The sequence below is a fragment of the Anabrus simplex genome, chromosome 4 (genome assembly GCF_040414725.1).
Source record: "Anabrus simplex isolate iqAnaSimp1 chromosome 4, ASM4041472v1, whole genome shotgun sequence".
In the NCBI taxonomy this organism is placed as follows: Eukaryota; Metazoa; Arthropoda; class Insecta; order Orthoptera; family Tettigoniidae; genus Anabrus; species Anabrus simplex.
Genome location: NC_090268.1, coordinates 214217972 through 214244302, shown reverse-complemented (window position 1 = coordinate 214244302; position 26331 = coordinate 214217972). Strand labels below are relative to the sequence as shown.

General features: G+C 38.4%; 1 protein-coding gene and 1 long non-coding RNA gene across 4 annotated transcripts in view; one reads left to right on the top strand and one right to left on the bottom strand.

The window, feature by feature from the left end:
• LOC136872576 (uncharacterized) overlaps positions 1-26331 on the bottom strand; it is a 317281-nt gene that overhangs the window by 45944 nt on the left and 245006 nt on the right. The gene's annotated exons all lie outside the window — the stretch shown is intronic.
• Positions 1-26331, top strand: part of LOC136871773 (tRNA (uracil-5-)-methyltransferase homolog B) — a 58138-nt gene that overhangs the window by 6108 nt on the left and 25699 nt on the right. For both annotated transcript variants that reach the window (XM_067145348.2, XM_067145347.2), the window contains exons 3-7: positions 11266-11436; positions 20613-20759; positions 20982-21174; positions 21891-22018; positions 22900-23150. In XM_067145348.2, the coding sequence (XP_067001449.2) occupies positions 11266-11436; positions 20613-20759; positions 20982-21174; positions 21891-22018; positions 22900-23150 (890 nt within the window). The remainder of the gene's footprint in view (positions 1-11265; positions 11437-20612; positions 20760-20981; positions 21175-21890; positions 22019-22899; positions 23151-26331) is intronic.

Here is a 26331-nt window from a genome sequence, read left to right as displayed (position 1 = left end):
CGCTGGAGATGAAGGATCGCTGGTTAGCAGGCAGAAGAAAAGCAGAGCTGTTGTTTAACTGCGCTGGCTCTACCAGATGCTGACGGCTTGCACAATTATAAATCCACATATCCAGATTTCAAGAAATCGCCGTTTACAGTGGTTTCAGTCTACAAACTACCGAGAGGTATGAGACCAGAGACAGAATAGAGTTCTTCAATTGCTTTTTAGCGATAATTTGTACCCTGAAATTATTAACGAAACCAATCGGTATGCGATAACTATGATGATAATGCAAAATAATTTTCTTAAATTCCACATACTGCTTTTATTTGCTTGCTGTAAACGTGTATAGCCTAACATCATTTAAAAGCAAGTGCTATCTCCAAAATCGTGAAAGATGAATACAGGTCATATAGGATAAAAATTTAAGTTTTAAATAAGAGTAGTAGACAGCACACAGAGCTTTAATTCGAGGGGTAAGGGTTTAACCCCTTTATTGGGTTTGACACCTTTAGGCGTTCTTGTAATTCTAAACGTATTCCTACATTGGGTTAGCTGCCTATAGGTGTCTGGCTATCCTTAATTACTTCTGCCATATACTATCGTAATTTAAAACCAATTCCATTCATATTAGATGCGATTATTGCTGTCCTATTCATTTTTATCCGGTCTTATGCCAGTCGGGTAGTTCGTGCCTAGGCAGCAGTCCGACAGCTGTCTCGTGTTGCTTCATTGCGGTCCGCGCCAAATTCTTCGTAAGGATTTTGTTTGTGCATATGTATATTGAAATTACTAAATTTGAGAGTTGTCGTTACGATACAGGTGTTCTGTGAATTCCATTGTCCATGTTCTGATAACGTTTTGTAAATTGGTCTTTGTATGGTGGTAAACTGTTCCATGGGACGTGAACATGGCTTGGTTAGGAAAGACGTTTAATTATATCGGTGACGAAATAGTGGAACATTTGAGATACTGATACGTCCACTGATGGGAAAAGTGACACAGAAAACGACGATCCTGAGGAAGAGGAAGCAGTGGTGGAAAGTGACACTGTATGGACTGACATCCACACCGACCGGAGGTAGGTATCACTCGAAACATTGTGTTGTGTGCCTGTCAAACGAGAGGCAACGGGAAACTGTAAAAGCTCTGGGAAATTTGAATTGCGAAGAAGATTGAGATCGCCGTTTAATTCTGTTTACGACACTCTACACACAGTGAGACAAAATTATGGCTCGAGATTCACAGGGGGCTTGAAATGTTGATTGGCATGCATATATCCTCTTTCGTGTTGGTCACCATTCAGCTTGTCATATTCTCTGGAGACACTAGTACAGGGTATTCACTATGACATACAAGCCTTATGGATTGTAAATTAGGTTATTGTGCACCTCTTTTCTTTTCGAAGGTATTCCAGTTACGGTATTTTTATTGGAGTAATGTCTCTTGTGTGATCTGAGGGTTCCTTCCAAATCATGGGAAATGTAAAGGGCATGTGACATCCTTTTAACCAGCCTGTCGGGAGTGAAATACAGCCTATGTAGGAGGTCAATTTCTCATCCTGGTCGCCAACCTTGCACCCCAAATAGTTGAGTGCTTCTTAAGAGGATTCTTCGCGATTTGAGTTAACACTCCACAGATACAACAAATAATTTGGGCTATTTATGCATGTACAAGGCATTTCTTCTTCTGGATTTGTTTTACTAACCTTCACAAACCTAGAACCAGCAGCTACTTCCCACGTCAGAAGTTCCATTGCTGATGTGCAGCTGGCAACAAAAGTATCGCATTTATTCAACAACTAAATCTGGAGAATAAATTAAGTTACAATAGAATAACTGATATGCCGTGTTTTCAATAGAGGGTAGGTGTTAAAAGAAATGACTTTGCAGTTCAGCCCAGAAGGCAAAACAATTTAATTTTTTAATTCAACACCAACTTCGCTAAAATCAGTCTCGTTCTTTGCGATAAAAATGCTGTATTTCAGTATCACACTTTAGGCCTTCTCCTAAACTACAATTTCACCCAGGGTGAATAACTATTTTTGACTAGATTGAAGTGCCTTTTTGCCTGACTACATACAGATTCTCCATAGAAATTCATCATGCACATCAGTTTTATAGCATCTTAAGGATTTGATATGTTGCAAATTTTACGTGGAATACCTTGTAGAGGTGGATGTGTTCACTGCGATAGCCAGGGGGACCCACCCGCCGTCCCCCAGAAGCACTTTTACTATTATAACTGAATGCAATTTATCCAACGCCATTGCTCAAAGCTTAACTATGCAGCAGCATTTCCAGTGGTTGAGACAAATATGTCACTCCCAACAATCGAGTAAAATGAATCTTTACCAACACGCGATCAATAAATGCACAACTGATTCTATCGCCATACTAAATGCTAGAGGCCTAACAGCCGCTTCGCGGCCCTAATCTAGGGGCTGACGCCCTGGACCGCCCTTTCCTTGGTCGTAGTCCCATGGCTTTGTCACTAGCCGGACCTAACCAATCCAGACCAATCTTTGTCATTAGCCGGACCTCTCCAATCCGGACCAATGGCTTTGTCACCGTACAAGATCCGTAAATTCATAAGTCGCGCCACTGCACCTAACAATGCAAGACTAGTTCTTAAGGTCAACAGTTGGCAGCCCTGTCCACCGCACGATCACAACAATCACGAGAAGCCAGCTCGAGGCAAACAAATGACAGTGCAATTGCGCCTAGATGTCTGCGCTGAAAAATTGTAGTTACCAGATTCTCATCAAGTTCTGTTCAGCCATTTGCTTGTGACTCAACATTGCTGTGAACTAAACAAAAATTAACCTTCATGAATGTTATAACTTGTATGGTGAAACTGACATACAGTATAATTCCCTTAGTTCGGCATCTAAACAGCCTGGAACGGCGATTGTCCGGCACCATTCCAGGATCTTTTTAGGTTTTTTAACGTTTGTGACAGTTTAAGCACACAGCGCAGTTTGAAACCACCTGGAAGTGTCCACTACGTGTCTGCAATTGTTAGACACAATCGGCATTGTTGGCTGTCACCACACACAGGTTCAGTTAATTGTTTTGATTGAGAGTACTTTTCGCTACAGTATTTTTTCTTGCGATCTAGGATCCGTATTACAGTAGTGCAGTAATGTACATACATATGAAAGTGCCCGGTGGAAGTTCTCTTAGTATTTGAACAGTGACAATGTTCTCGAAGCCAAAACCTTCAAGTTCCAAATCAGGAGAGAAACGTTAGCATGCAACTTACCATCAACCAGAAACTGGAAATCATAAAATGCCCGGAGAAAGGTGAGAATAGAAATATTTTGTTCAATGAATTTTATATTGGCTCTTCAACCATTTATGACATAAACAAAAAGATTAACTAATGAAATTTGCTTCTCACTCGGTAACAACTGAAAAATTGGCTCCCAGACAAACATTAAAACACCAAAACTGGAAAAATTAGCTTGTGCAAACGGTTTAGTACAGTACGCTGTGAAGGAAAGCCGATAACAGGGCCAGTGGTTATTGAAACGGCAAAGACATTTGGACAAGACTTAGGTGTTGCAGAAAGTGAATGCAATTTTTCTGATGGTTGGCTCAGATACTTTAAGTTTCGGCATGGAATTTGAAGACTTGATGTAACCAGAGACCTTGCAGCAAACAAATATTCAGCAGAAAAAATACAAAGATGAGTTTCAAGAAATCGCAGTTAATGTAACAGCTGATCAGATTTACAATGCTGATGAAACAGGCCTACGATAGCTGTGCTTACCAACGTCTACTCTTAACTGCGGGAGGTGAAAAGGCGGCTAAAGGGTAAAAAAAAAAGACAGATTGACACATTTACTAAGTGGTAATGCGTCTGGAAGCCACCGAATAACTAGTTTTGTAATTGGTAAATCTTGAAAACCTCAGGAATTTTAAATGTTACAAACTTGCCTGTTCATTAAGACTCGGTCAAATGTGTGGATGACCATCACTCTATTAAACGACTGGTTCTCATCATTTTGTGCCTCAAGTTAAAGATAGCTTGAAAAATCTTGGTCTACCAGAAGACAGAAAAGCCATCCTTTGTTTGGACAACTGTAAAGCACATCCACAAGTAGCAGAGTTAGTTTCTTTAAAATATTTGCTACTCTTCTGCCCCCTGATGTTACGTCACCTATTCGGCCAATGGATCAAGGGGTAATCCAGAACTTTCAATGTTTGCACAGGAGTTCTTTAGTTCGCAGCCTGTTAAACGTTCAGTGCGATGTAACTGAATTTCAAAAAATTTTAATGTACCAGATGCTGTCTATGCGGCTTAAGTAAAAGTAGTTCTTTACAACGGCGTTGGGGAAAACTTTGGCAAACTGCGGATCCTACATTTGATTCAACACCATAGACTGTTGAGGAACATCCCGAATCAGTGCCTGAAGTTTTGGATGTTGTAAGAAGTGTAACCTACAACAAGTCTTTGGATAACGTATTTGAACAGGAACTCGCAGAGCGGATTCAAGTGGATTACAATGAATCTACTGAGCGGGAGCTAACCAATGAGGACATTATCCTAAGTGTATTAAACCCTCAACCTATACACAATCTTGAAGGGAGTGACTCAGATTAGGAAACCGAAGAAAAGGAGAGAATCAGCTGGGCAGAAGCCGCAGAGTGTCTGGATAAATTCATCACTTTTGCGGAGTGTAATCATTGTAATGCCACTGAACTTATTGATTTACATATCAACGGAAATAATTTTATGCCAAGCGACAACGATCTAGAAAACAGGCATTCAAGATTTTCTAAGTCACACTAAAATATTTTACAGTACATATGTAAACTGAATGTGTTGAATGAAAATTTGGTGCTGCCCTAAAGTTATTGAAGTAATGATTTTGCTGATCAACATTTTCCTGCTAAACGCCATGTTACAGCTGTTTTCGCTGTACAACTCAACCTATATCGTAAGAGGTACCGTCCGATAGTCCGGCATTTCTGGTAATCCGGCACCGCGCCGGTCCCGAACATAAGAGTTCTGCTGTAAATGCCCAGAAATTTTCTCCAACAGGTTACAGAGGTGTAAATATGTGACAAATGCCCAGAAATTGTATTCTCTATAACTTTTGTGTTGCATTTATGGATAGGACCAATATATACAGTACTTCAGGATTCAATTTTAGACCTTCCCCAAACTACCATTTCACTCAGCATCAGTAGGTAAAATAGTTTATAACGTAAGTTAAAATGGTTAACTAAATCTTGGTGTTCAAGACAAAGAATACCAACTTGATATGTTACTATATATTAGCACAAAAGAAACGCAAAGCCACTACAGCGTTAATAATACCCGAAACAGAGCAGTAAACAGATAGAACGTGGGTAGAGTTTGTGATTTTTAGCATTTACGATAAATGCGAAATATGCCGAAACTTTGTCAGTGTATGTGCCTTCATCTCATATGACCCGTACGGGTGGTTTTTAGCGATTTCGAATTCGCGATAAAATGCGAAATTGGTTCAAAATGCGAAATTATACAATTTATGCGAAATAGATGTAAAACTCTCAGTTTTATACAAAATAAACATATTTTTAAAAACTATGCATTTTTCTTAAAAATAAGATATAAATGTTACTTATTTCAGGAGAAATAATTATTACGGCGCCCATTGCTATCGTAAAGCGGTAATATGCTTTACCGGTCACTTCCGTCTTGGTGCACGGAACATCTATAAGTTCATTATCGCAGTTAGCTGGTCGGAGAGATTTATTCTCTTTGTTTTGCAGCCTAACCGATTGATGTCAGATGATACCTGAAGCTATTTTCTCTGTGTAAATAGTAACTCTGAGCTGAAGTACGGAAAATAAAAAGCACCTCATTTTGCCGCTCGTTGTAAACAATCATGGCGGCATCCAAGCGCGGCATGGATGAGTTTATTCGTAACTGGCTTGAAAATAGTGATGTTGAAAGTGGAAAAGATTCTCTGGAGAGTGAAAATACTTCTTCAAATGACAGTGATGAAAGTGATTCCGATTTCAGTTCCGAGATGATAGTACCAATTGAAACTACGTGACAAAACCAGAATGCAACAAGAGCGAGTGAGAAGTCTAGTTTTTTTTTTTTTGCTAGTCGCTTTACGTCGCACCGACACAGATAGGTCTTACGGCGACGATGGGACAGGAAAGGCCTAGGAATGGGAAGGAAGCGGCCGTGGCCTTAATTACGATACAGTCCCAGCACTTGCCTGGTGTGAAAATGGGAAACCACGGAAAATCATCTTCAGGGCTGCCGACAGTGGGGTTCGAACCCACTATCTCGTGGATGCGAGCTTACAGCTGCGCACTCCTAACCGCACGGCCAACTCGCCCGTTGAGAAGTCTAGTAAAATGATACTTGGAATTATGATCTTATTGACAATAAGCCTCTTTCTGTAACGTGATTGATTGTGTAAACCAGTTTTTGAAATTCACTCTATAGTGAGGAGGGGGTTGGGTAATAATCCGAAAGAAATGGACTTAGGGAATGAATTTCTAACCCCACAGTTCTGGGATCACGTTACTTAGGAAGCCAATACATTTCTTGCTAATTTATCTGCTTCCCTTGAAACCAGTAATACTTACGAACAAAAACATTGGTTTCCTGTTACTATAGACGTGCTAAAAGCTCACTTTGCTTTGTGTATTCTTATGTAGCCTATGTGATTAATCAAATTTATGTTAAAGTGACGAAAAATAAATAGTATGTAAGGGAATATTTCCTTTCACAAGTAATGGCAGGCCAAAGGGTTAAACCATTCAATGTGTGGAATTTCTTTCACTGGCTAAAGAGCACTGCAAAGACCAGTCAATCAAACAGCAAATACACTTTCAAGCACCACGTTCATTCTCTTTGTGTGTTGACCCTTGATCTTAGTCGGTTATTCTTGACATTGGTGTTGAGTAGTAGTTCTGTTTAAAAGTACGGTAGCGATTTATTTTATTGTCTGTTGGCCATGGGTAGAAGCGAAGTGACGATCAAACAGCATGCCGAAAGTCAGAAATCGGGACATTTTTATGTAAGGATACAGACGGCCTATATTGATGTGCCGACTCTGCAATCAAAAACTTGAAGAAGAAAAAAATGTTTTGCAAGCTTTCCTTTGCCTTGGCAGCACTTCTGTGCATTTGGGCCTCTACGGACAGTGTCGATGTAGAGTTTTTTTTAGCAAGTACAACATAATTGTAACTGATAGGCGGTCTCAAATGAAGGATACCTTTTAAATAATTAGTATGTTGTACTTAAATCATCATTGAAATTCCTCTTCCTTGTAGGTGTGTTGTACTGTGATAAATACGTTCAGAATAGTATTTTTCACTTTGAAATTGTGTTTGTGAATTTGAAAATAAGCATATTCCTGTGTGTTCGTTAATACTTCTTGCAGTCTAATGTTGATGTTTGTCTTATTTTCCATAGTGAATTCAAAACTGCATGATGAGCAATGTGTGATTAAACAGTATGATTTTACTCCAACTGTTGTGTGTGCAATTTAGCAAATTATGCCTATTTTTAACCAATTTGCTACAAAATGCTAAATTTGAGAAGTTTAGATGCTACAAAACGCTAAATTTGAAAATCAAAACGCTAAATCACTGATTTTTAAATGCTATAAACCACGAACTCTAAACATGGGTTGTATGGTTAGCTTCATGAGCTACTACTGAATACTGCAATGGCCGTTCCGCTGTCGACACATCACCTCTCTCAAAAAGCATTTTAATGTAAGAGTATCAATTATTAATAATTCATGAAATGGGCCCAAAATGTCAATTTTCAATTTATCTTTTATTTAATACTAGAACTCATTGACAATATGTTCCCAAAGTTTCAAGGATGAAATTGCATCCGAACTGCCTGAAAAATAATTAAATGTGTGATGCAACCTTACTGCCACGCCCACTTTTGAAGCATTACTTCAATACTAGCTCGGTGAAGAATGATTACGTGGATTTCTTTCAAGCAAACTTGCACGGGATACATACTCTGGTTTTATAAATAATCTGTGTTCTGCATCTTACAAACAATACCAGACCAGCTGCTTTGTTTATGTGAATTCTTTTTTTGCCTTCTGCTACTGACGGAGACTTACGCAAGTGTTGGATTCTTTCATCATTCAATAGTGCTATGGGCACAAAGAGTGTATAGAAGACTGGATAAACTGATTTTGCGGAAGTTAATGTACGTAAGACATTAGAAAGAAACCAGGAATGAGGTTAGGTCCGAAGTAAGAACTGTATCGGATACATATTTTCACATGGTGTAAACAGATGAACAACCCATTTGTAATCTGTGCCACATTAGCTGCTGTAAATATCTACGGGCTCAGAGGGATAATAACCCCTACATCCACTAGCAGAGGCTTACAAAATGTATCCGAGAATTTGTCAAGCCCACTTACAGGTTTCTGGCCGATCCTGAACTTCTCAAAAAGTGTGTTCTTGGCAAAACCCAAATCCAAATGAATCTCTAAATTGAGGAAACGATGCTCTAAAACCACATTGTCAGAATTGCAACGTATGATACAGTTCTTATATTTAATGGCGGGAACTTAGCCAGGATGAAGGTATTAAAGAGAATTACCTTCAAGTTAGGAATTTTTGCTCAAGACATCCTGAGAAAAATAGATTTACAGCGCCTCTGGAACTGAAAAGTCAGTTGAAGACCTGGGGCCTGTTCCACGAACGAACTTTGCAGCTTTGCACTTTTCAGTTCAGATTTTGTTCCACCATCACTTTTCAGATTCAGCTTGAAAAGTGAAAAGTTAGGAATCTTTCCACTTTTCAAGCCTGTTATGTTCCTCCATTGGTACAGAAATGCAAAGTGCAAGGAAATGAAGTGAAAAGTTTTCATAAATCTTGCAAAGAGATGATTCCCTTTTCATATATGAATTAAAAAGTGTGTACATTTGTTTCTCGGCGTAGAATTTGGTTTAGTGATATAAACATGTTACGACGTGAGCTTTTGTTAGCATTAAGTGAGGACGGTGATGAAGAATACAATAATAGAACGTACAAAGACAGGATTCATTTTCATAACCTCACTTAGACGTAATATCGCGAGAGATTTCGTATTAACCCAACACAGGCTGACTATATATTCTTGAAATGATCGATCGTTTATTGAAACATGCAACAAAAAGAAGTCAATTCCTTTCTGAAAAAGAACATTCATATATGCTTACATTGGTTAGTAAATGGTGCCCAGCAGCACGGTGTAGCAGTAGTGCATGGGACATCAAAATCATTTTTTTGCGAACAGTTACCTAACAGTACGTTGGCCTGATAATCCACTCAATAAAGCGACGGGATTTCTTATAAAGGGCGAATTTCGTTCTGTGTGTGGATGTGTTGACGGTAGCCTACTCTCAACATTGATGTCATCATTTGAGAGGTTATCTTTAAAGTTGTTGAAAAAGGATGTCACGTTTCTCTTTGACAACTTCCAGCACAGCCAGCTTCTTGTAATAACCTTTCTTTCCCATGATAAACACTTTCACGGTACGACAATTATACCGCCAAGTTCACCACGAAAATAAAGCATTAAAATCATAGAGTATTAGGCCTAATACAGCTTGCTCATGGGATAAACTCGATCGGATCACTCATTCGCAAAGACTTTTCACTTTGCGAAGAAATTGAAAAGTACAACCTGTTCATGATGGAACAGAAAGACTTTGCACTTTGCAAGAATTGAAAAGTGAAAAGTGCAAAGTTGAAAAGTTCGTTCGTGGAACAGGCCCCCGGTAAAGCAAAGAAGGCAGAAACAAGAAGCCAAAAGAAGTCTTGAAGGAAAGGAGAGTTGTGGCTTTATCAGGTTTCTTCTTCTCGTGACAACTATAGCCTTAGTTTTTAGTGGATTAAATTGGAGCTTGTTTATGGAACCCCAGTTGAACATATGTAGTGCTGTGTTCATTCAAGTCCTTGTGTCATTGTCAGCTTCAGTTAAAAAAAGTGCTTCAGCATGAGCAACATTCTTGCAGTCCGTGGGAATGATATCATACAAGAGATTTCAAAATCCTGGGCTCCAGGCATCCTTTGATATATTTAGTTGAAATTGTTGTTCCGATTTGAAGTTTCACTTTTCTTTTGCTGAAGTATGCTTGAGTGATTTTGTACAGATTACGTGGGCATTTTTTCTTTAGTTGATAAAAATTTTTGGTCTCCGGGCATTATCAAATGCACCAGATATGGCCAAAGAGATTAAGCCTATTTTTTGCTTTGAGAGGGTGTTCTGAATCCATTCAGTTGCATGGAGAATTGCATCGTGAGGTAAAGCTGCACTGAAATTGAGATAATAAGCTGTGATGATGCATGTGGTACATAATTCTGATTAGTTTCTCCAGAATCTTTTCAAGAACTGACAAGAGGCAGATAGGTCTGGAAGACTTAGCTGTAAACTTTAAGGTGTTTCCTTGACTGTGGCAATTTTCCAAGGGGTAGGAAAATGGTTCAAAGATGCACAAAACGAGGATATAAGGGAAATTGTTGCCTCTTACATATTTTATATTTTAGATAATTGCCGGGCTGAGTGGCTCAGTCGGTTGAGGAGCTGGCCTTCCAACCCCTACTTGGCAGGTTCGACCCTGGCTCAGTCCGGTGGTATTTGAAGGTGCTCAAATATGTCAGCCTTGTGTCGGTAGATTTATTGGCACATAAAATAACTGGAGGACAAAATTCCGGAACTTGGCGTCTCTGAAAACCACTAAAAGGAGTTACGTAAAAAACAAGTAACATCAGACGTGATTTGAATCCTGGCCATAGCTTAAGGCAATTCTTTATTAAGCAAAATCTGAATTTTTGTGCTTTGTAATCAAAGTAAAACTTATTAGTTTGAGATGACCAAGCTTGCTGCATGTGTTTACGTGTAAGAGGGGTGGCAAGCGCTCCAACTTCGCCCCTTTAAATAAGCCAAATAAATACAAATATTGAACTGAACTGTTACCTCCTGCATTTATGGTTCTGCACTGCCAGTGGATATGGACAAAATTTGCTCACAAATCTTTCTCATCAGGGCAGCTGTGGCTTCAGTTCTTGCCAATGAATATTCTACTGTATTACGAAATGAGCCCTAGTTAGGGTTCAGTGTAAAGCTCTTATTTCTATGTGCGACTCATGCAGCTACCTTTTGTTTATTCAAGAGACTACAGTATAAACATTTTATGTATGTTTTCATTTAGACTAGTTTAAATGTAAGTATAAGCAGTTACCTTATCTGCAGTTAAGATTGAGGTCTGTTGGTGATTAACCATGTATTTTCTTGTGTTTGCAGGCATTCAAGAAGTTAGTGAAAGAACACCTTGGACTTGCTCTGAATTATGTTAAAATTCCCAAGAGAGGAAATCCTTGGCTTCATTTGACTTTTTCTACAGCTGAGGAACAGCAGCGAGCTGTTAAGGCTCTTGACCAGTATATGTGGAGAGGAAAGCTTCTCAGCTGTGATGTGAGTAAAAACTATGAAGGCTGTTTCTTCATAGAATTGAATTAAGTTTCTGATGTATGCCATGTTTGATTTTTCAAATTGTTAATATTTGTATACCGTTTAAGCCTTACGAATTTTCTGCTGGCGACAAGGTAAAAGAACGTGTTGGGCAAGAAAACGTACTACCGAACACAGAAATAAAAACTATCCAACAGTGATATGGGAACACCAGATTAGATTTTTTCAGATATGAGGGCATTTTACATTTTGTATCAGTTGGTACTGTTGAAAACTACATCTACCATTTCTGAAGATGAGTATTAACCCTTAATCATTAACCTTCTCCACAAGTCATCACTAACCATTCATCTGTTGGACTACGCAAATGAAACCTCCAGTATCTGTAATTGTTACCTTTAAGCACAAATTAAAGGAAACCAAAACTCAAAAGTATATATGAGCCTAGGTTTCTATCTTTGGAGACTTAAGTCATTACTCTGTATGGCCTTACTTCTAAATTGAAGTTTTGCAAAACAAATGAGCATCGCTTTTACTCTGTTGCCAACGCGCTACACCCGCTAGAACAGCTGATGCAATACGACCACGGTAAAACACCCTTGTAAAAGTAATATCGTACTCAGAAAAACCAATGAATATGGATTGAAAACAAATTCACAAAAAACTACACAAAAAGATAATGTATTATTAAGAATAAAAGAGAATGAGGAAATAACACAACACTAACGGCTAATGGCTGGCACAGAAAGGAGGTTATGGCTTACAAAGGGCACTGGAAACCTCCAACAATATGAAAAACACACTAATTACTGAAGGAAAATGCAAAAGATCGCGAACTATACCGAATACCATACACGCTGAGCGAGATAGGTTAACCACGTGGTGAGTGTAAATATTAGAGTTGGCAACCAAGTTTAGAGATCGTGCTCTGCCGATATAAATCGATATGAATGACAGCTTGGGATTGGTTGGATGTCTATGCTTCAGCGCATAACCACCAGACAGAGCCAAAATCTGCCAAAACGTCAATTTAGAAGTAGAGCCGTACGGAGTATATATTAAAGCGCTTGTTTGATTCTTAGTTAATGCACATCTCCATTGTAATCAGTACATTAAAACATCACTGTCAATACACACTATACGGACCCAGTCCTGAACGAGCTGCATCCATCCGTCCTTTCTCTGGAACCCGTACATGAATGCCTTTGGGAAACTTCACTTTAGGCGGTTTTTCTTTTGAAAATAACTTGCTTTGTGGCAATTTTCTTCTGCCTGCAGTTATTGCTAGCATGACAGTGCAACACTGTTTTTCACACCAACTTGTTTGTACGAGCATGCTAGATTTTCCCTTGGTGTTGCATGGCTTGTTGAAGTTTTATCGGGTTTGATCTGAATTCCGAATTTGATATGAGGTCATTGTTTTCTTCTGCATTGCTATCACATTGAGATAAAATTGTATGATTTTGTTGCTGAAAACACTTGGCATTCTTACAGATGTTTTGTTTCCCTTTCGTGTCCTGAATCTACAGATCCAACTCCGGCTCACTTTCATATCCAAACAGCTGATTCTTCCTTAAATCGCTAATTTGCGTGCTTTGAAATTTAGCATCTCGTGCGAGATACTGAAGCAATCATTTCGCACCTCTAATGTAATGAAGCAACTCTTCAAGCTCAGGAAACTTACTAGTGTTCAGCCCTGTGAATGTTTCAGCGTGTTCGGTTGGTGGTTTCTAGCACAGCTTTCTATTTATGCCAGTAGCGAACATTAAACTCGGTCACTCTGAATTCTCGACCAGCAGCTCTGTTACCATGTTCAGCATGTTTTATCACTTTTCTGAGTTAAAACCCAGCCGTATAACTCCTCGTTTCTCCACAGCTTAAAGATCGACCTACACGAGAAAACCTTACTGAGAAACCACGAACCGTGAAGGCAGAGTACTTGTACTGGCTGACAATACTCCAGGACGATGATGCCTAATACCGTGATAACCTGACTGCCTGGACAGGGAAACACTCCCAGTTCGCATGATCTGCTCTGTCGGATGGGTAGCGATAAGCATATTGACAAAGAGTGAGAGGGATAGTTGAGTGTGAGTGGCTAAGTAATGCGGCCTTGGGGTGGGGTTTTGAGTTACGTGTTTTTGTTACAACAGCTAGCCTCAACCGTTCTACAGGTAGAAGGAAATGCAGCTTTTTGTTACTCTCGCATCCAAAGTACTGCAACAGCAATTGGTACAGTTCCGATATTTATTTAATGTAGGCACGTCCATGGAATACCCAAGCTTTACTTCGTGTATGTACTGTATGTCTTTTGATGTTGGAAATTGTGAGTTGTGTGTGAATTTTTTCCCCCTGCAATCTGAAGTGTTAAGTATGGGGAGCGAGATATACTTGGTAGCGAGTTAAATGCGAGCAGATGTGGTACTTGCTAGTGTAGTTGTTCAGTCTCTTCGCCAGGTATATACCCATACCGTCTTGCTAATAAAAAGTCCTTATACAGTTGTTTAGCATTTGTATGGTTATACAGTGTATAAACCATGTATAAGCGTATATTTTTCTTGCTAATAAATGTGGTATGCGCATTGTATTATACAGCACGAATGCACTCGTTCCAAGTTGTAGGAGTCTCTTCCTGCAGTTCACTGACGTATTTTGCATGTTCACCGCCTTATGATAGCTCTGCTGGTTATCTACGAGCAAAACGTTTTGAAAAGTCCGGCAGTAGCACGGCATATCGAAAAGGCGGTGGCAGCACACAGTAAGACAGCTGGGAATTGCCTTATATTGATATCAACATTTCAATTATTCATTAAAGCAGTCACTACTGATCTGCATTTAGGGCAGTTGCCCAGATAGCAGTTTCCCTATCTGTTGTTTTCCTAACTTTTTCTTAAATGATCGCAAAAAAATTGGAAATTTATTGATCATTTCCCTTGGTGAGTTATTCTAATCCCTAACTCCCCTACATATAAACAAATTTTGCCCCAATTTGTCCTCTTGAATTCCAGTTTGCTTGTGTAATGAACGCCACAAAAGAAATGGAAAAGCTTAAGAAAAGATCAAGAGCTTCTAACTGGGAAAGTACTGAAAATGTAGGCAATTGTAATTGAATCAGTGAGTTGAAAAGGGTACACATTCCAAAATCCTTCCTTTCCAGGAGAAAGGAAAAACTGTTTTGTAGCTAGAAAGAGGTTTTATAAAAAAGTTTCTATTAGGCATATACATCATATATCTGCCTATTCAATTACAAAGTATGGAAATCATATTACTTACGGTTTTTAAGTTATACCATTTTTTTATGTCAAGGAATATGTTCCTTTTTATACTCAAATTTGAGAAAGATCTTTGTGTAGAGCCAGATAATGTATAATAAACTCACAATTTCAAAAGTCCATTAAGCAGTAACACATTGCACAAAAATACGCCCAACCATAATTTCTTTTATAGATTTTCACTGTCATTGTCTCTTTAAAGTGTTTTACTGTACAAAGATGTCTAACCCAAAGAGAATAGAATAGATATGAAACTCAATGATAAATTTCGGTACCAAGTCACTCGGTGCTAGTAGTTTGTCTCCCATCAGAGATAGCGCCAGTGTGCGCATTTTGTGCACTATCTTACTGCTATTTTCAACAGATAGCGCAGAGAAGCGACATCCGGCGCAGTGACGCACATCCGGATATGCTTACAGTTCCTCCCCTCTTCTTTCCCCTGCCCCTCCTCCCATGGTTCCCCTGCCATTGGCTCCCCTCCCCCGCCCGTCGATAATAATGCATTCTACTACTTCCATTCCCAACACATTTTAATTCATATATTTTTATTTCCAAGCACTTACTATGTTGTAAATAACGATCTGATACCCCTAGTTTGTATGGCATACTATGTTATGAGAACATACGAGGACGGTTTAAAAAGTTCTCGGAATCACCGCTAGATGTCGGTGCTAGAGCAACGAGGTTCCCGCGCATAATCTCACATCCTTTGTGAGTGAACACGTGGCGCGTCAGTGCTCTAGCTGTAGGAGTGTGGTAGTGACGACTCTTTGTTGCTGTTCCCGCGTAGTGATTTGGGACAATGAAAAAACTGAGATTCGAGCAGTGATTACTTTGTAAAGAAAGGTATGGAACCAAAGGAAATTCATGCCGACTTTCAGGACACACTGGGGGACTCTGCTCCTTCATTTTCAACTGTTGCCAAGTGGACCAGCGAGTTTAAATTTGGTCAGGAGAGCTTGGATGATGATCCGCATAGTGGACGACCAAAAAGTGTTACGACCCCAGAATTTATCGCAAAAGTGCATAAAATGGTCATGGAGGATCATCGACTGAAAGTGCGGGAGATTGCTGAAGCTGTAGGTATGTCTTCTGAACGGGTATATTATATTTTAACCGAAGAATTGGGTATGAAAATATTATCCGCAAGATATTGATATTGGACAATAAACGCACCAGATTGGAAATGTCCGAACAAAGTCTGGCCCGTTTTGAGTGCAACCAACAAGATTTTTGCACCGGTTTGCGACTACAGATGAAACTTGGGTCCTACTATACCCCAGAGACAAAACAGCAGTCAAAGCCGTGGAAACAGGCTGATTCACCACCACCACCACCAAAGAAAGCAAAGGCAGTGCGTTCGGCCGGAACGGACATATGGCTTCAGTTTTCTGGGATGCAAAAGGCATTCTGCTGATAGTCTTCCTACTGGCCAAACAATTACGGGGCAATATTATACAAACCTCCTAGAGCTACTACAGGAAAAGATACGCAAAATAAGGCCTGGTTTGGCAAGGGAAAAAATCATCTTTCATCTGGACAACGCTCCGCTGCACACAAGTGTTACTGCCATGGCAGAACTTCATGAACTGGGGTACGAATTGTTCCCACATCCACCTTATTCACCTGATTTGGCACTTTCATCTATTCCCCAAGCTGAAAATTTTCCTCGGTGGACGGAGATTTTCTACAAGGGAAGAACTGACAGCCGAATTGGAGAGGTATTTTTCAGGCCTGGAGGAATCTCATTTTCGAGATGGGATCAAGGCATTGGAACATAGCTGGACCAAATGCATTAGTCTACAGGGGACTATGTTGAAAAACAAAATCAGTTCCACCGAGGTAAGATACTTAATTCTAGTGCATTCCGAGGACTTTTCTAACCACCTTCGTAACCACACACCTCAAAGCAGCTCTAACTTCAAATGATTGATTGACACATTAACACAAAGCTGATATAACAAATATGAAATCCCTTCAAAAGCAAGAGAGCAGAGCACACCATATGCAAGAGAATGGGGTATCACATCAATATCCAAGTACCACATGAAAATAAAAAAAAAAACAATTAAATGCACTGAGACAGGAAATATATAGAACTACATTAATTGAACTATTCAGCTTTCAGCCCCTGATGTGTACTCAAACAGGAAACAGGATTTCAGGAGGACTGGCAAAGATATATTTCAAATAAACAAGCTCAAAGAACAAAGATTTACAGCACAAGCACATGAGCACTTGGAATTCAAACCACAAATACTGTAGCATCATGGGAACTATCGCTTAAAATCGATTGGGTAAAGTCGAATTCGATGCCATCCAGCAATGTCGTCTCCACAGTGCTTGACGTTATATGACTAATTTGTTAGAAGGGCCCACTGATTGAGGTTAGATTTGAAATACTTCTTAACTTTGAGACAAACTTCCTTTAATTACTAACATCGCTCATTTCATGCTTACTTGCGTGCCATCTACAGAATCTGTATATAACTATCTACACGTTATGAATGACCTCCAGCGCCATCTAAAATGGGAGACTAAAACTACCTGAAGCTAGCTACAGATTGGAACCATAAGCCCCATTAGACTTTAACCATAACCTCTAAATGGTGTATGTCTTCTATGTTTAAAATATTGTGAAGATCGTTATTGTCCATTTGTTCAATATGTGTTCAGTGTTAAATGGATAAGTCTAATATTTCACTATTGTATTCTGCCCGTTTAAGCCACGACTAGCATTTGGAGGCACGCGACCCTCTCAGGGGTGCTCAGTAAGGGATTGACATGTTCCATGATAAAATGGTGTGGATCAAGGAGATGGGCAGATATTCGTAAATAATGAACCATCAAATCCAAATAAATGGTGGATGATTTATTCCAAAAGAAAATAATACCTTCCTCAAAAATGATGATTATGTGAAATGATCGCTAAAATTTAATTTTATATCAACTCTTGCTGTACATCCAAAAATTAAAACAAATGAGATGGTACAAGTTAATGAATTCTATTTAATTCTGACAAAATTGTTTCGTCCATGTCACATTGTTTTGTGAATATTGCTTTGAATATTATCTTTGATTTTCTAGAGAATGATGCTTGCACGCATGTCAATTCATGCCGGAAAATCTGGAACAAAATTTTAAATATTGAAGTTATGACTGAGCAAAATTAAAAAAAAAAAATACAAAAGAATTTTAACGATTTACTTCTATCGCTTAATTTCACTTTTAATTTAATCACTTTCCAATTTAAATCGACTTTTCAATAATTATCTGCTCGTTGTAACATAACACGTGATATTACGTGGCAAAGTAGGCCAGCAAATGAGAGAAAGAAAAAAAAATTAAATTAAATCCTTAACCATGTGTCATAATCCTGACAACGCCAAAATTCGGAACAACGATGGTTACACATGTAAATCGATATTGCACAACAAAATTAAGTCACACAACCTGTGGAATAACAACACAAAATACACGCAATGATCTCCCATTACCATCATCCACCAAAGAAAAACAATTACAACCCACTACAACTAAGAATATATTTACAAGTATACATCTGTCCGCACGTTGACCAATCATCTCCTGGGAATAGCAGCCTCCTGTAAATAATGATCTGCACCTGTACGAAATCCACCTGGTACAAACAATCTAGGTAATGATGACTGAAAAAAAAAATAAAATAATATCGCCAATCTACGTTACCAACATTTAGCGTATATTGAGGAAGTGAATAATATTATACAACTTCGATTTAATGCTATTGGTGATGACGCTCATCCAGTATGACAAATAATTATCTCATACACTCAATTTTATTTGAAAGGAAGACATGTGGTTTACTTCGTGATTCATTATTGAATGAAGACGCTATCGCCTACCGCTCACAAATAACAACTCGCACATACGTCAAATGACGATAAATTATTCCAAAATCTCAGTTCATCAATGCATTCAACATCGCAAAAATATATTAAATGTGCCTCTATCCATAAAAACGTGAAGATTCACCTTCAAATAGCACATAAAATCAGCATAATTCATGCCATAATTCACCACATGGCACAAGGTGAGAAGTAATATAGCGAAAATAACTCTCAACATCCGTTCAAAATATTACGGGAAAATTTACATAAATGACTTGAACCACATATAAATATAATAATAAGATACTATCCTTCCTTAAAAAGTATGAAATTGGATTCAAAGAAAGCTATCCGTCTCGTTAGCACAGCATTAATATGTCAGATGAGCCGGCTGCCTCGTGTGAAATATAGCAAACACTTTAGGGCAAAAATATAAGAGAAATACATTTCGAAGAATAAAAATATCACGCTTACACAATCCTCAATATCATAGGAACCGAATAGAAATGTAAAATTCCTTAAAGATTAGTAGATGGCTGATATTTAAATCAGATACATGTCCGATGACATTACTATTTGAAACCCGCATGGCCGATGATGTTGACACCCTGTCATCATCCACCTTACAATCACGTAGTAAGTGAAACCGCAACTCCAACATCGAATAACGCCAGACACTAACATGGTAAAGATATCAAAAAGCTACTCAAACTACTGTACAATTAATACTCCCTTCAAGAAGAAAGTTAACTACATACTACAGCTACATAGAACAGATAATACCCAGTATAAATGAAATGTCGACTTAACTTGGATGTCTTGATGACCATGGTGTTCTTCTAGGCAGGATTCAAGGCATTAGGACGTCGTTGGCGTCGGTTCTGGGTTTTTAGTGCTGCATCATGATCCAAGTGATGTCTCCAAGGCACACGAACTTCACACTGCAGGCTTCCATGTCCTTGGCCGGTATCGAACTCGTATTACTTGTAGTACGCTGAAACTTTCACAAAAATATTAACACAAATTCATCGAACTCGTGGTTTCACAATTAGCAAAGGATGATACGTGCCTTCTTTCCTAACACTATTGACGTCTGTGAGGATGTTGAAATGAACTGTTAAAGCCGCCCTGAAATAACACTGCTCCCCTCGTAGAGCGAACGACAGCTGTCCAGGCTTGTACGAGATCTTCTGTAGTAGCTTCCCGAGCAATCGCGCAGTCCGCAGAGAACAGCAGCGAAACAGACTTGAGAGAATGACTGCGAATATTCCAGTACTAGCTTGCCACCGATGTTCCGAGCTCTGACGTCACACCTCGTGGTTCAATTGACATCCTGAATTCCTCGGCGTTGTAATTGAGATGTCCGTTAATTTCTTGTTAAATAATTATATAATTAATTTCCTAATTAACTTAATTTTCAATTATTACTATTCGTGCCTTCCTGAAGTATGGTATCACGGTTTTATGCATACTTGTTGGAGAGTGACTATTAGGATGTCGGATCTGACGTGTTAATCTGACGAAAGATTTTAAATGTACTTGTCGTGGGTGAAAGGTTCGGCTGTATTAAAAATTTTCTCGTCTTCTCTCGTGGTAATAACATGGTCTTTCACTCCTCAGCAGGTTACACCAAAGATAAACCAAAAAAAAATCATCCCTTTGTATTTCCCTGTCGGCACACCGCGCGAGACACCTGGGGTACAGTCTGGTCTTATAAAATTCACGGCCGATCACAATAGACCAAAATGTCACAGTATTACCACGAGAATAAACTGCTCACTCATTTCTTTTTGCGCTACTCGCTGCTATACAATGCTTATACGAGGATCCTAGTCGGTGTAAGCAATTCAATGAATAATTATAACAAGATGTATACTTAGGAGACTTATACATGGTTTATTAGTAACTAATTTCACATAAACGTGTATAAGCCTTGTATAAAAGTTATACACCGTTTATTAGTAAGACGGATAGTGTATACTAGTGTTAATAATTGTGAACCCACTGTCTGCACTAATGATTAAATTTTTTCCTGCAGATTGTGACCACTGATGCTCAGAAGCGTAAACCTGAAGACAGTGCTGGGGAAGATAGTGATGCTAAGAAAGCAAAACTTGATCAGACTGTGGATGAGAGAGTGCTAACGATGAATATTCCCTATCACAACATTCCTTATGAAGAACAGGTATAAAATTTATTGCCATCTTTAAGGTTGTATTTATGTATGTACAGGGTGTTTTCATTAATGCACTGCTGTGGGAGAAAAATGTTGGCTTTGTAGGTTTTAGTTCTGCTTCAACAGTAAGTTCATTCTGTCAATTTCGTCTAAATCTACATTATCAGGATTTGTTGTGTAGTGTAAAAGTACATCCAACTATTTCATCTCACTGTCATGTTCTCTTTACAGTTGAAAAAGAAGACTGATGAATTAAAAACAATGGTAATGCGACTTGGGGACTTGGTTGTCCGTCGCAACCCAGAACTTGCAGGTTGGGCGGAACAACAGAAAGAGAAACATGATGGTCTTTGTTTTCAACTTGAGGATATACGACCTTCACCTGTTATTGATGCATATCGTAATAAATGCGAATTTAGAATTGGTAAGCCCTAGATTATCCCATGGAATGCTAACAACGCAGTATTTCATCATTTGGTAATATATTATTATTATATATTGTAATTTGAATGGTGGGAGATTTCATTTCAATTTAAGAAATGATATTTAACTTAAAAGTGCAAAGCTGGCAGTCTTTTCCTTGGAGAATGCCATTGCTTGTTTTTAAATGTGTGTATGGTAAATTTAAAAGTAAATTAACTAAATTTGCAACTTACACATTAACCTGTTTTTATAATGGGTTTTTCACTTTCTTTTTTAATTCTGCGCATGCATTGCAAAAGAAGAGCATTTCTATTGAGGAAATGGCTTTTATATATAGAAGGCCAGCACACTTAGATATTTCACAATATTGTGGCCTTGTCTAGTAATGACAGAGCCGCATATATTTGTAGAAATTATTTCAAGATGTGTATAAATGATTGTTATTTTTCATCTTGCACAGAGATTGAAATCCTGTTTTTATTGGATGTTCCTTTCATTAAAGGAGATTGTGTTGTTAAAAACAATTCTTGAAATGATGTTGCTTCTCTCTTCTGAGCCCAGTGGGCGTGCTTTGTGAATATTACCTTGTTGTAGAAGTTGAATGTCCAGGATTATGGTTGGTTTACAATCCAGCCTTGCCATTGTAATTAGGCTCCTGGGCATGTTGGTGAGTGAGTGATAAAACACTACGTGCTTGCTTACACTGTCACGGTCTAGGGTTAAATCCCGACACGCAAGAACGCACAGTGGGATGCCGCCTGGAGAACTACAAGGACGGTTCTATGGGAGTCGGGCCTGCAGATTCACTAAAACATTTGCCCGATCAAATGAGAGAAGCTGTGAAGGTAGGCAATCATTACTGAGAACCATGACCGGACGTTTGATCCAAATGGTCACGGTCAGTCTCGACTTATTCTGTGTCTGTACTTGTTTTCTATATAATCATGCAAAAGAACCTCTTTTAATTTCTGGGAACTAAAGATGATCCCAGTATTTTCTATGTTGCACATTGCTGTCTTAAACGTCCACATTTTGGAATGAAGCATGTAGTATGCTCCATTTGTGGTATAATCTTAAGTGCATGCAATAAGCCCAATTTATTTGGTTCTGCTACTGATTCTTAGTTCTATCTCCTGTTCTCTTTTTTATTGCAAAGGACAGCTGTAGTAGAGCCTGTACAGAGAATGAATTAACTTTCATAGAATAAAAATCTTGATGTATTATCACATCCACTAGACTGGAAAAAAAGGTTCAGCAGCTTTTGGAAACAAGGGTATTTTCCAGCAGAAATTTGACTTATTCTCAATGATAATATAGAGTAGAATTACTAGTTCGCAAGTTAGGACAGTAACATGCTTCATATTTCTTGGAATGTACCTGGTATTCAGGGAGCAGTAGTGTTCGGGCTATTCAGACTACAGTAACTTCTTCCAAGCATTGAAAATGAGCAACCCTATTTAAGAGCAATAATTTTCAGTGTGTGTTAATTATATAATTTAAAGTGCGTGTTAGGATGTTTAAAGTGAAGAAGCATCAATAATCTCATTTGTGCCATGGTTGTACTCGATCATGGCAATTTGTTATAATACTTAACTTTGACTTTTCGTAGTGATTTTTTCCAGTCTCGTGAGATTTAGCGTGTAAGTCAGTTTTAAGTCTTGAGATATATATTTCGTATTTTTTTGTTCCTGTTGCTAATTTGACTTTTGTGTGGTGGCTTGGCCAGCTGTTTCAAGAATATGTCCGTAAATCTGACAAGGAACCTTATTGGATGGAATCACGCCAAGGATATTGGCGGCACCTTGTGGTGCGTGTCACCACGACTGGTGAAATGATGCTTGTCATAGTAGCACATCCTCAGAGTCTTACAGATGAGGAACTTGATAAACTGAAAGAGGATCTGAAGAATTATTTTGTGACTGGTGAAGGAAGTGCATGTAATGTTACCTCTCTGTATTTCCAGAAATTCACTGAAAAGTAAGTATATTTCCTCTACTTTTATTCAGTATATTGATTATTCACTGTTTGTAAAAAAATTTTCAATTGAGTTTCAATTGCTAGGTCATTTTGTATTGTGATTGCTGGCCTTAAGTTTGTTATGAGTTTTCGTTCATATTATGTAGTGCAGACGACTTTGCCCTATGTTTATGCTGAGAATGGAGTACTGCATTTATTCTCTCACCTTTTTTTCCTGATTTTAAACATAGAAATAGGGGACATCTAATGTCTTTAAATCAATAAGCAAAATGATGATTTAGATCTATATTTACGTAAGATGTGGTATCAACTCGATTCAACAGTTTTGTGTCCACCCCCACAGCTGACTGATCTATGACCAATTGCTGCTTTAAGTTTCAAGGCCGCTCAATGAAGTGAAATTCAAACACTTTGTCAGTATAATCTGATGGTAGCTGCTGGCACAGTATTGTCCTCTGCTCTTTTAAGGTAACTGGTTTCAACAAGAAAAACAAGACTATTGAGTATCCGAACAACATTCGCTCAGCAATTCGTCCTATTCCACATGGCCCCGATTTACCTATACCACAGCCTACGCAGACATTAGATACCGATGCAGAAGTAGCAGTCGTCCGTATGATTCTGTTGCTCTTGTCAGACCATAGGGATGCCAAATCGCCATTACTTCTTTCCTGTCACCCACCGTCGTAAATCTACACACACAATGCACACGACGTGGAATGCATGGTTTATCGACGTCGCCGAGTTTCACTCCAAATTGGGCGTGGTAGAACTTTTTCACGAAAGTAATAATGTTTCTTCAGTCTTTTTTTCACCACAAGTTCACCACATGTATAACATAAACTGTTTGGAGAGTTTATACAACCTTGGATAGACATACTGCACTAAGACCAACAAGCATTTCCGTCTACAAACACAACACAGTGATGGAAAGGCAGCGTCATTTGCAACGTGACAGTTCGTTACGTGCCACTAGGAGCGCAAATGTTAAACAGTTCAAAGCAATGTACTGCTTCTGAGCTTCATATGGTGTTTTCATGTCTTATAATGAACTCTAAAACCCCATATGAAGCTTATATAAATTAATTACAAATTTATGCAATTTGTGCAAAAACTGTGGATGATAAGATGTTTTCAGTATCGAATTCAGGTCGAAATACTTAAAGAACGCCTATATTTTCGAAAAACGTTGCTTGTGACCTTGAAATTTGTTACAGAAGTGTTTTTAAACATTGTATTTTTAATGTTTCTGTCATCCAGTTTAAGGCATGTTGTGCCTTCCTTTGTGCTGTCATTCCTTTATTTGAGAATCTCAATTCTACACTTCAGAGTGCTTCCCTTCGCTGCTAGAACTAATGACGAACCTGTTAAAGCAGCTTTTCCAGATATGTTCCAAACATGATTAAAAAATCCCTTTTATTAAAAGTTCCATACCATTCTATTATGCAGAAATGAAAAGGTTAGCACATGATAGGGTTGCATGGAAGCTGCATCAAACTAGTCTATGGACTGATGACTCACAACCACCACCATTCTATTGAGAATCGGAGACTATAAGTTAGTCATTGAGACAATGCACTTGGTGTAGAAACTCAATGATAGAGATAAATCGGCATTGTTTCATCTGCCAGGGGTTACTTCTGCACTGCATATGATTTATATTATTTACAAGTTCTCTCTCTGTGATGTACTGAAACATGCAAAGGTTGCTGATGTTTTGAAAATTGAAAATTCCCAGTTTTCTTCTGTACAATTCTTTATAGAAAGATATCCATAATTGCTGCCGTGGTAGGAGAGACAGTCGGTTGAGGATACAATGAATGTGCTTCAGAACCAATTTAGCTCTTCAGATTGACTATGCTACTGTTGAGAGTGGGAATCTGACAGGCGACACCAAATGGGCTTGCTTGATGAACATTCGTTGAGCTGATGTTCCCAAATATGATAGGACACTTTTAGTTTAATTTTGGCGGTGACATTAGATTGTGATCTACAAGTTTAAAGTGCAGAAAAACATTTGTGTACTGTGCGAGCTGTAGATGTAACTTGGTGTATTTCATTTCGGAGGCGATCATAACATGTATTTGACTTGTATTAATATTGTTAGTAATCTCCACCCTTGCCGTCCTTTTTCACTGTCACACTTAGCAATGAATTGGAGGTTATACTCGGCCATGTACGACTGCAACAAAGGGTTTCGGCCGCAATTTTTAAAAAACTTGACTACATTGCAAGTAATGAAAATCATTTTATTTTCCGTATTGAAAGATTCTCAATAATAATAATATAAAAGAATTTATTGGACTCCAACCTATTCAATACATTACTGGATGTTAACATTTTTAGTTAAACATCGTTAAAATGGAGACATGTTTCGCCCTCCATGTGGGGCATCATCAGTCATATCAAAGCACCTCAAAATTAAACCAGACGTCTGGTTGGAAATTATGAGCAATATTTATAAGAAAGAATACATTAAAAACACGTACAAAGTCCTATCCAAAACGAAATAACAACAGACTAGTTAGGTACACATAGTAAAATACGCTAGTGGTTTCTTAATATTAAAATGCACAGTATAAAAATGGAAGTAATCAAAGTCCGTATGATATTGAGTTCGATGGTGGTTCTGCGTTAGTATATACAAATGTTGGCAAAATAAAACACAATTTATAATTACTGTACACTTATTTCTAATTGTTAAAAATGATAAGGTAAAACATTCCAATTTGACTATTTATAATTTGGCTACAACCAAAATAATTCGCCCTAGAATTCATGAGGTAGTCAAACTCCGTTGGTCACTCTCTATTTGAATGGAGTGCACAGTGCGAGTGAACAGCTTTTGTTGATTATAACTGAGGCTGTGCTAAGACAGAGTTAAAACAACACCAGCTTCAAATGAAGATAGTTGAAAACATCATTAGGTTCTTCCTAGTTGACTAAAAATTTGCGTATATTTTGTTGTTGAAGTGTGGGAAAGTCAGTTATTGGTTAAATGGGCAACGGTCGAAAATGTTGTGCAGTGCAATCGGTGTTTGAGCTGTCCTACATGTGAGGGAAATCTGAAAATGGAGGATTTGTCTTAATTAGTTAAGTGAAATGATTGAAAAAGAAAAGAAACGGGAAATCATTGAGAGATGAAAAATGTGAAAATTAAAAATTTACCTTGAAAGCTGTT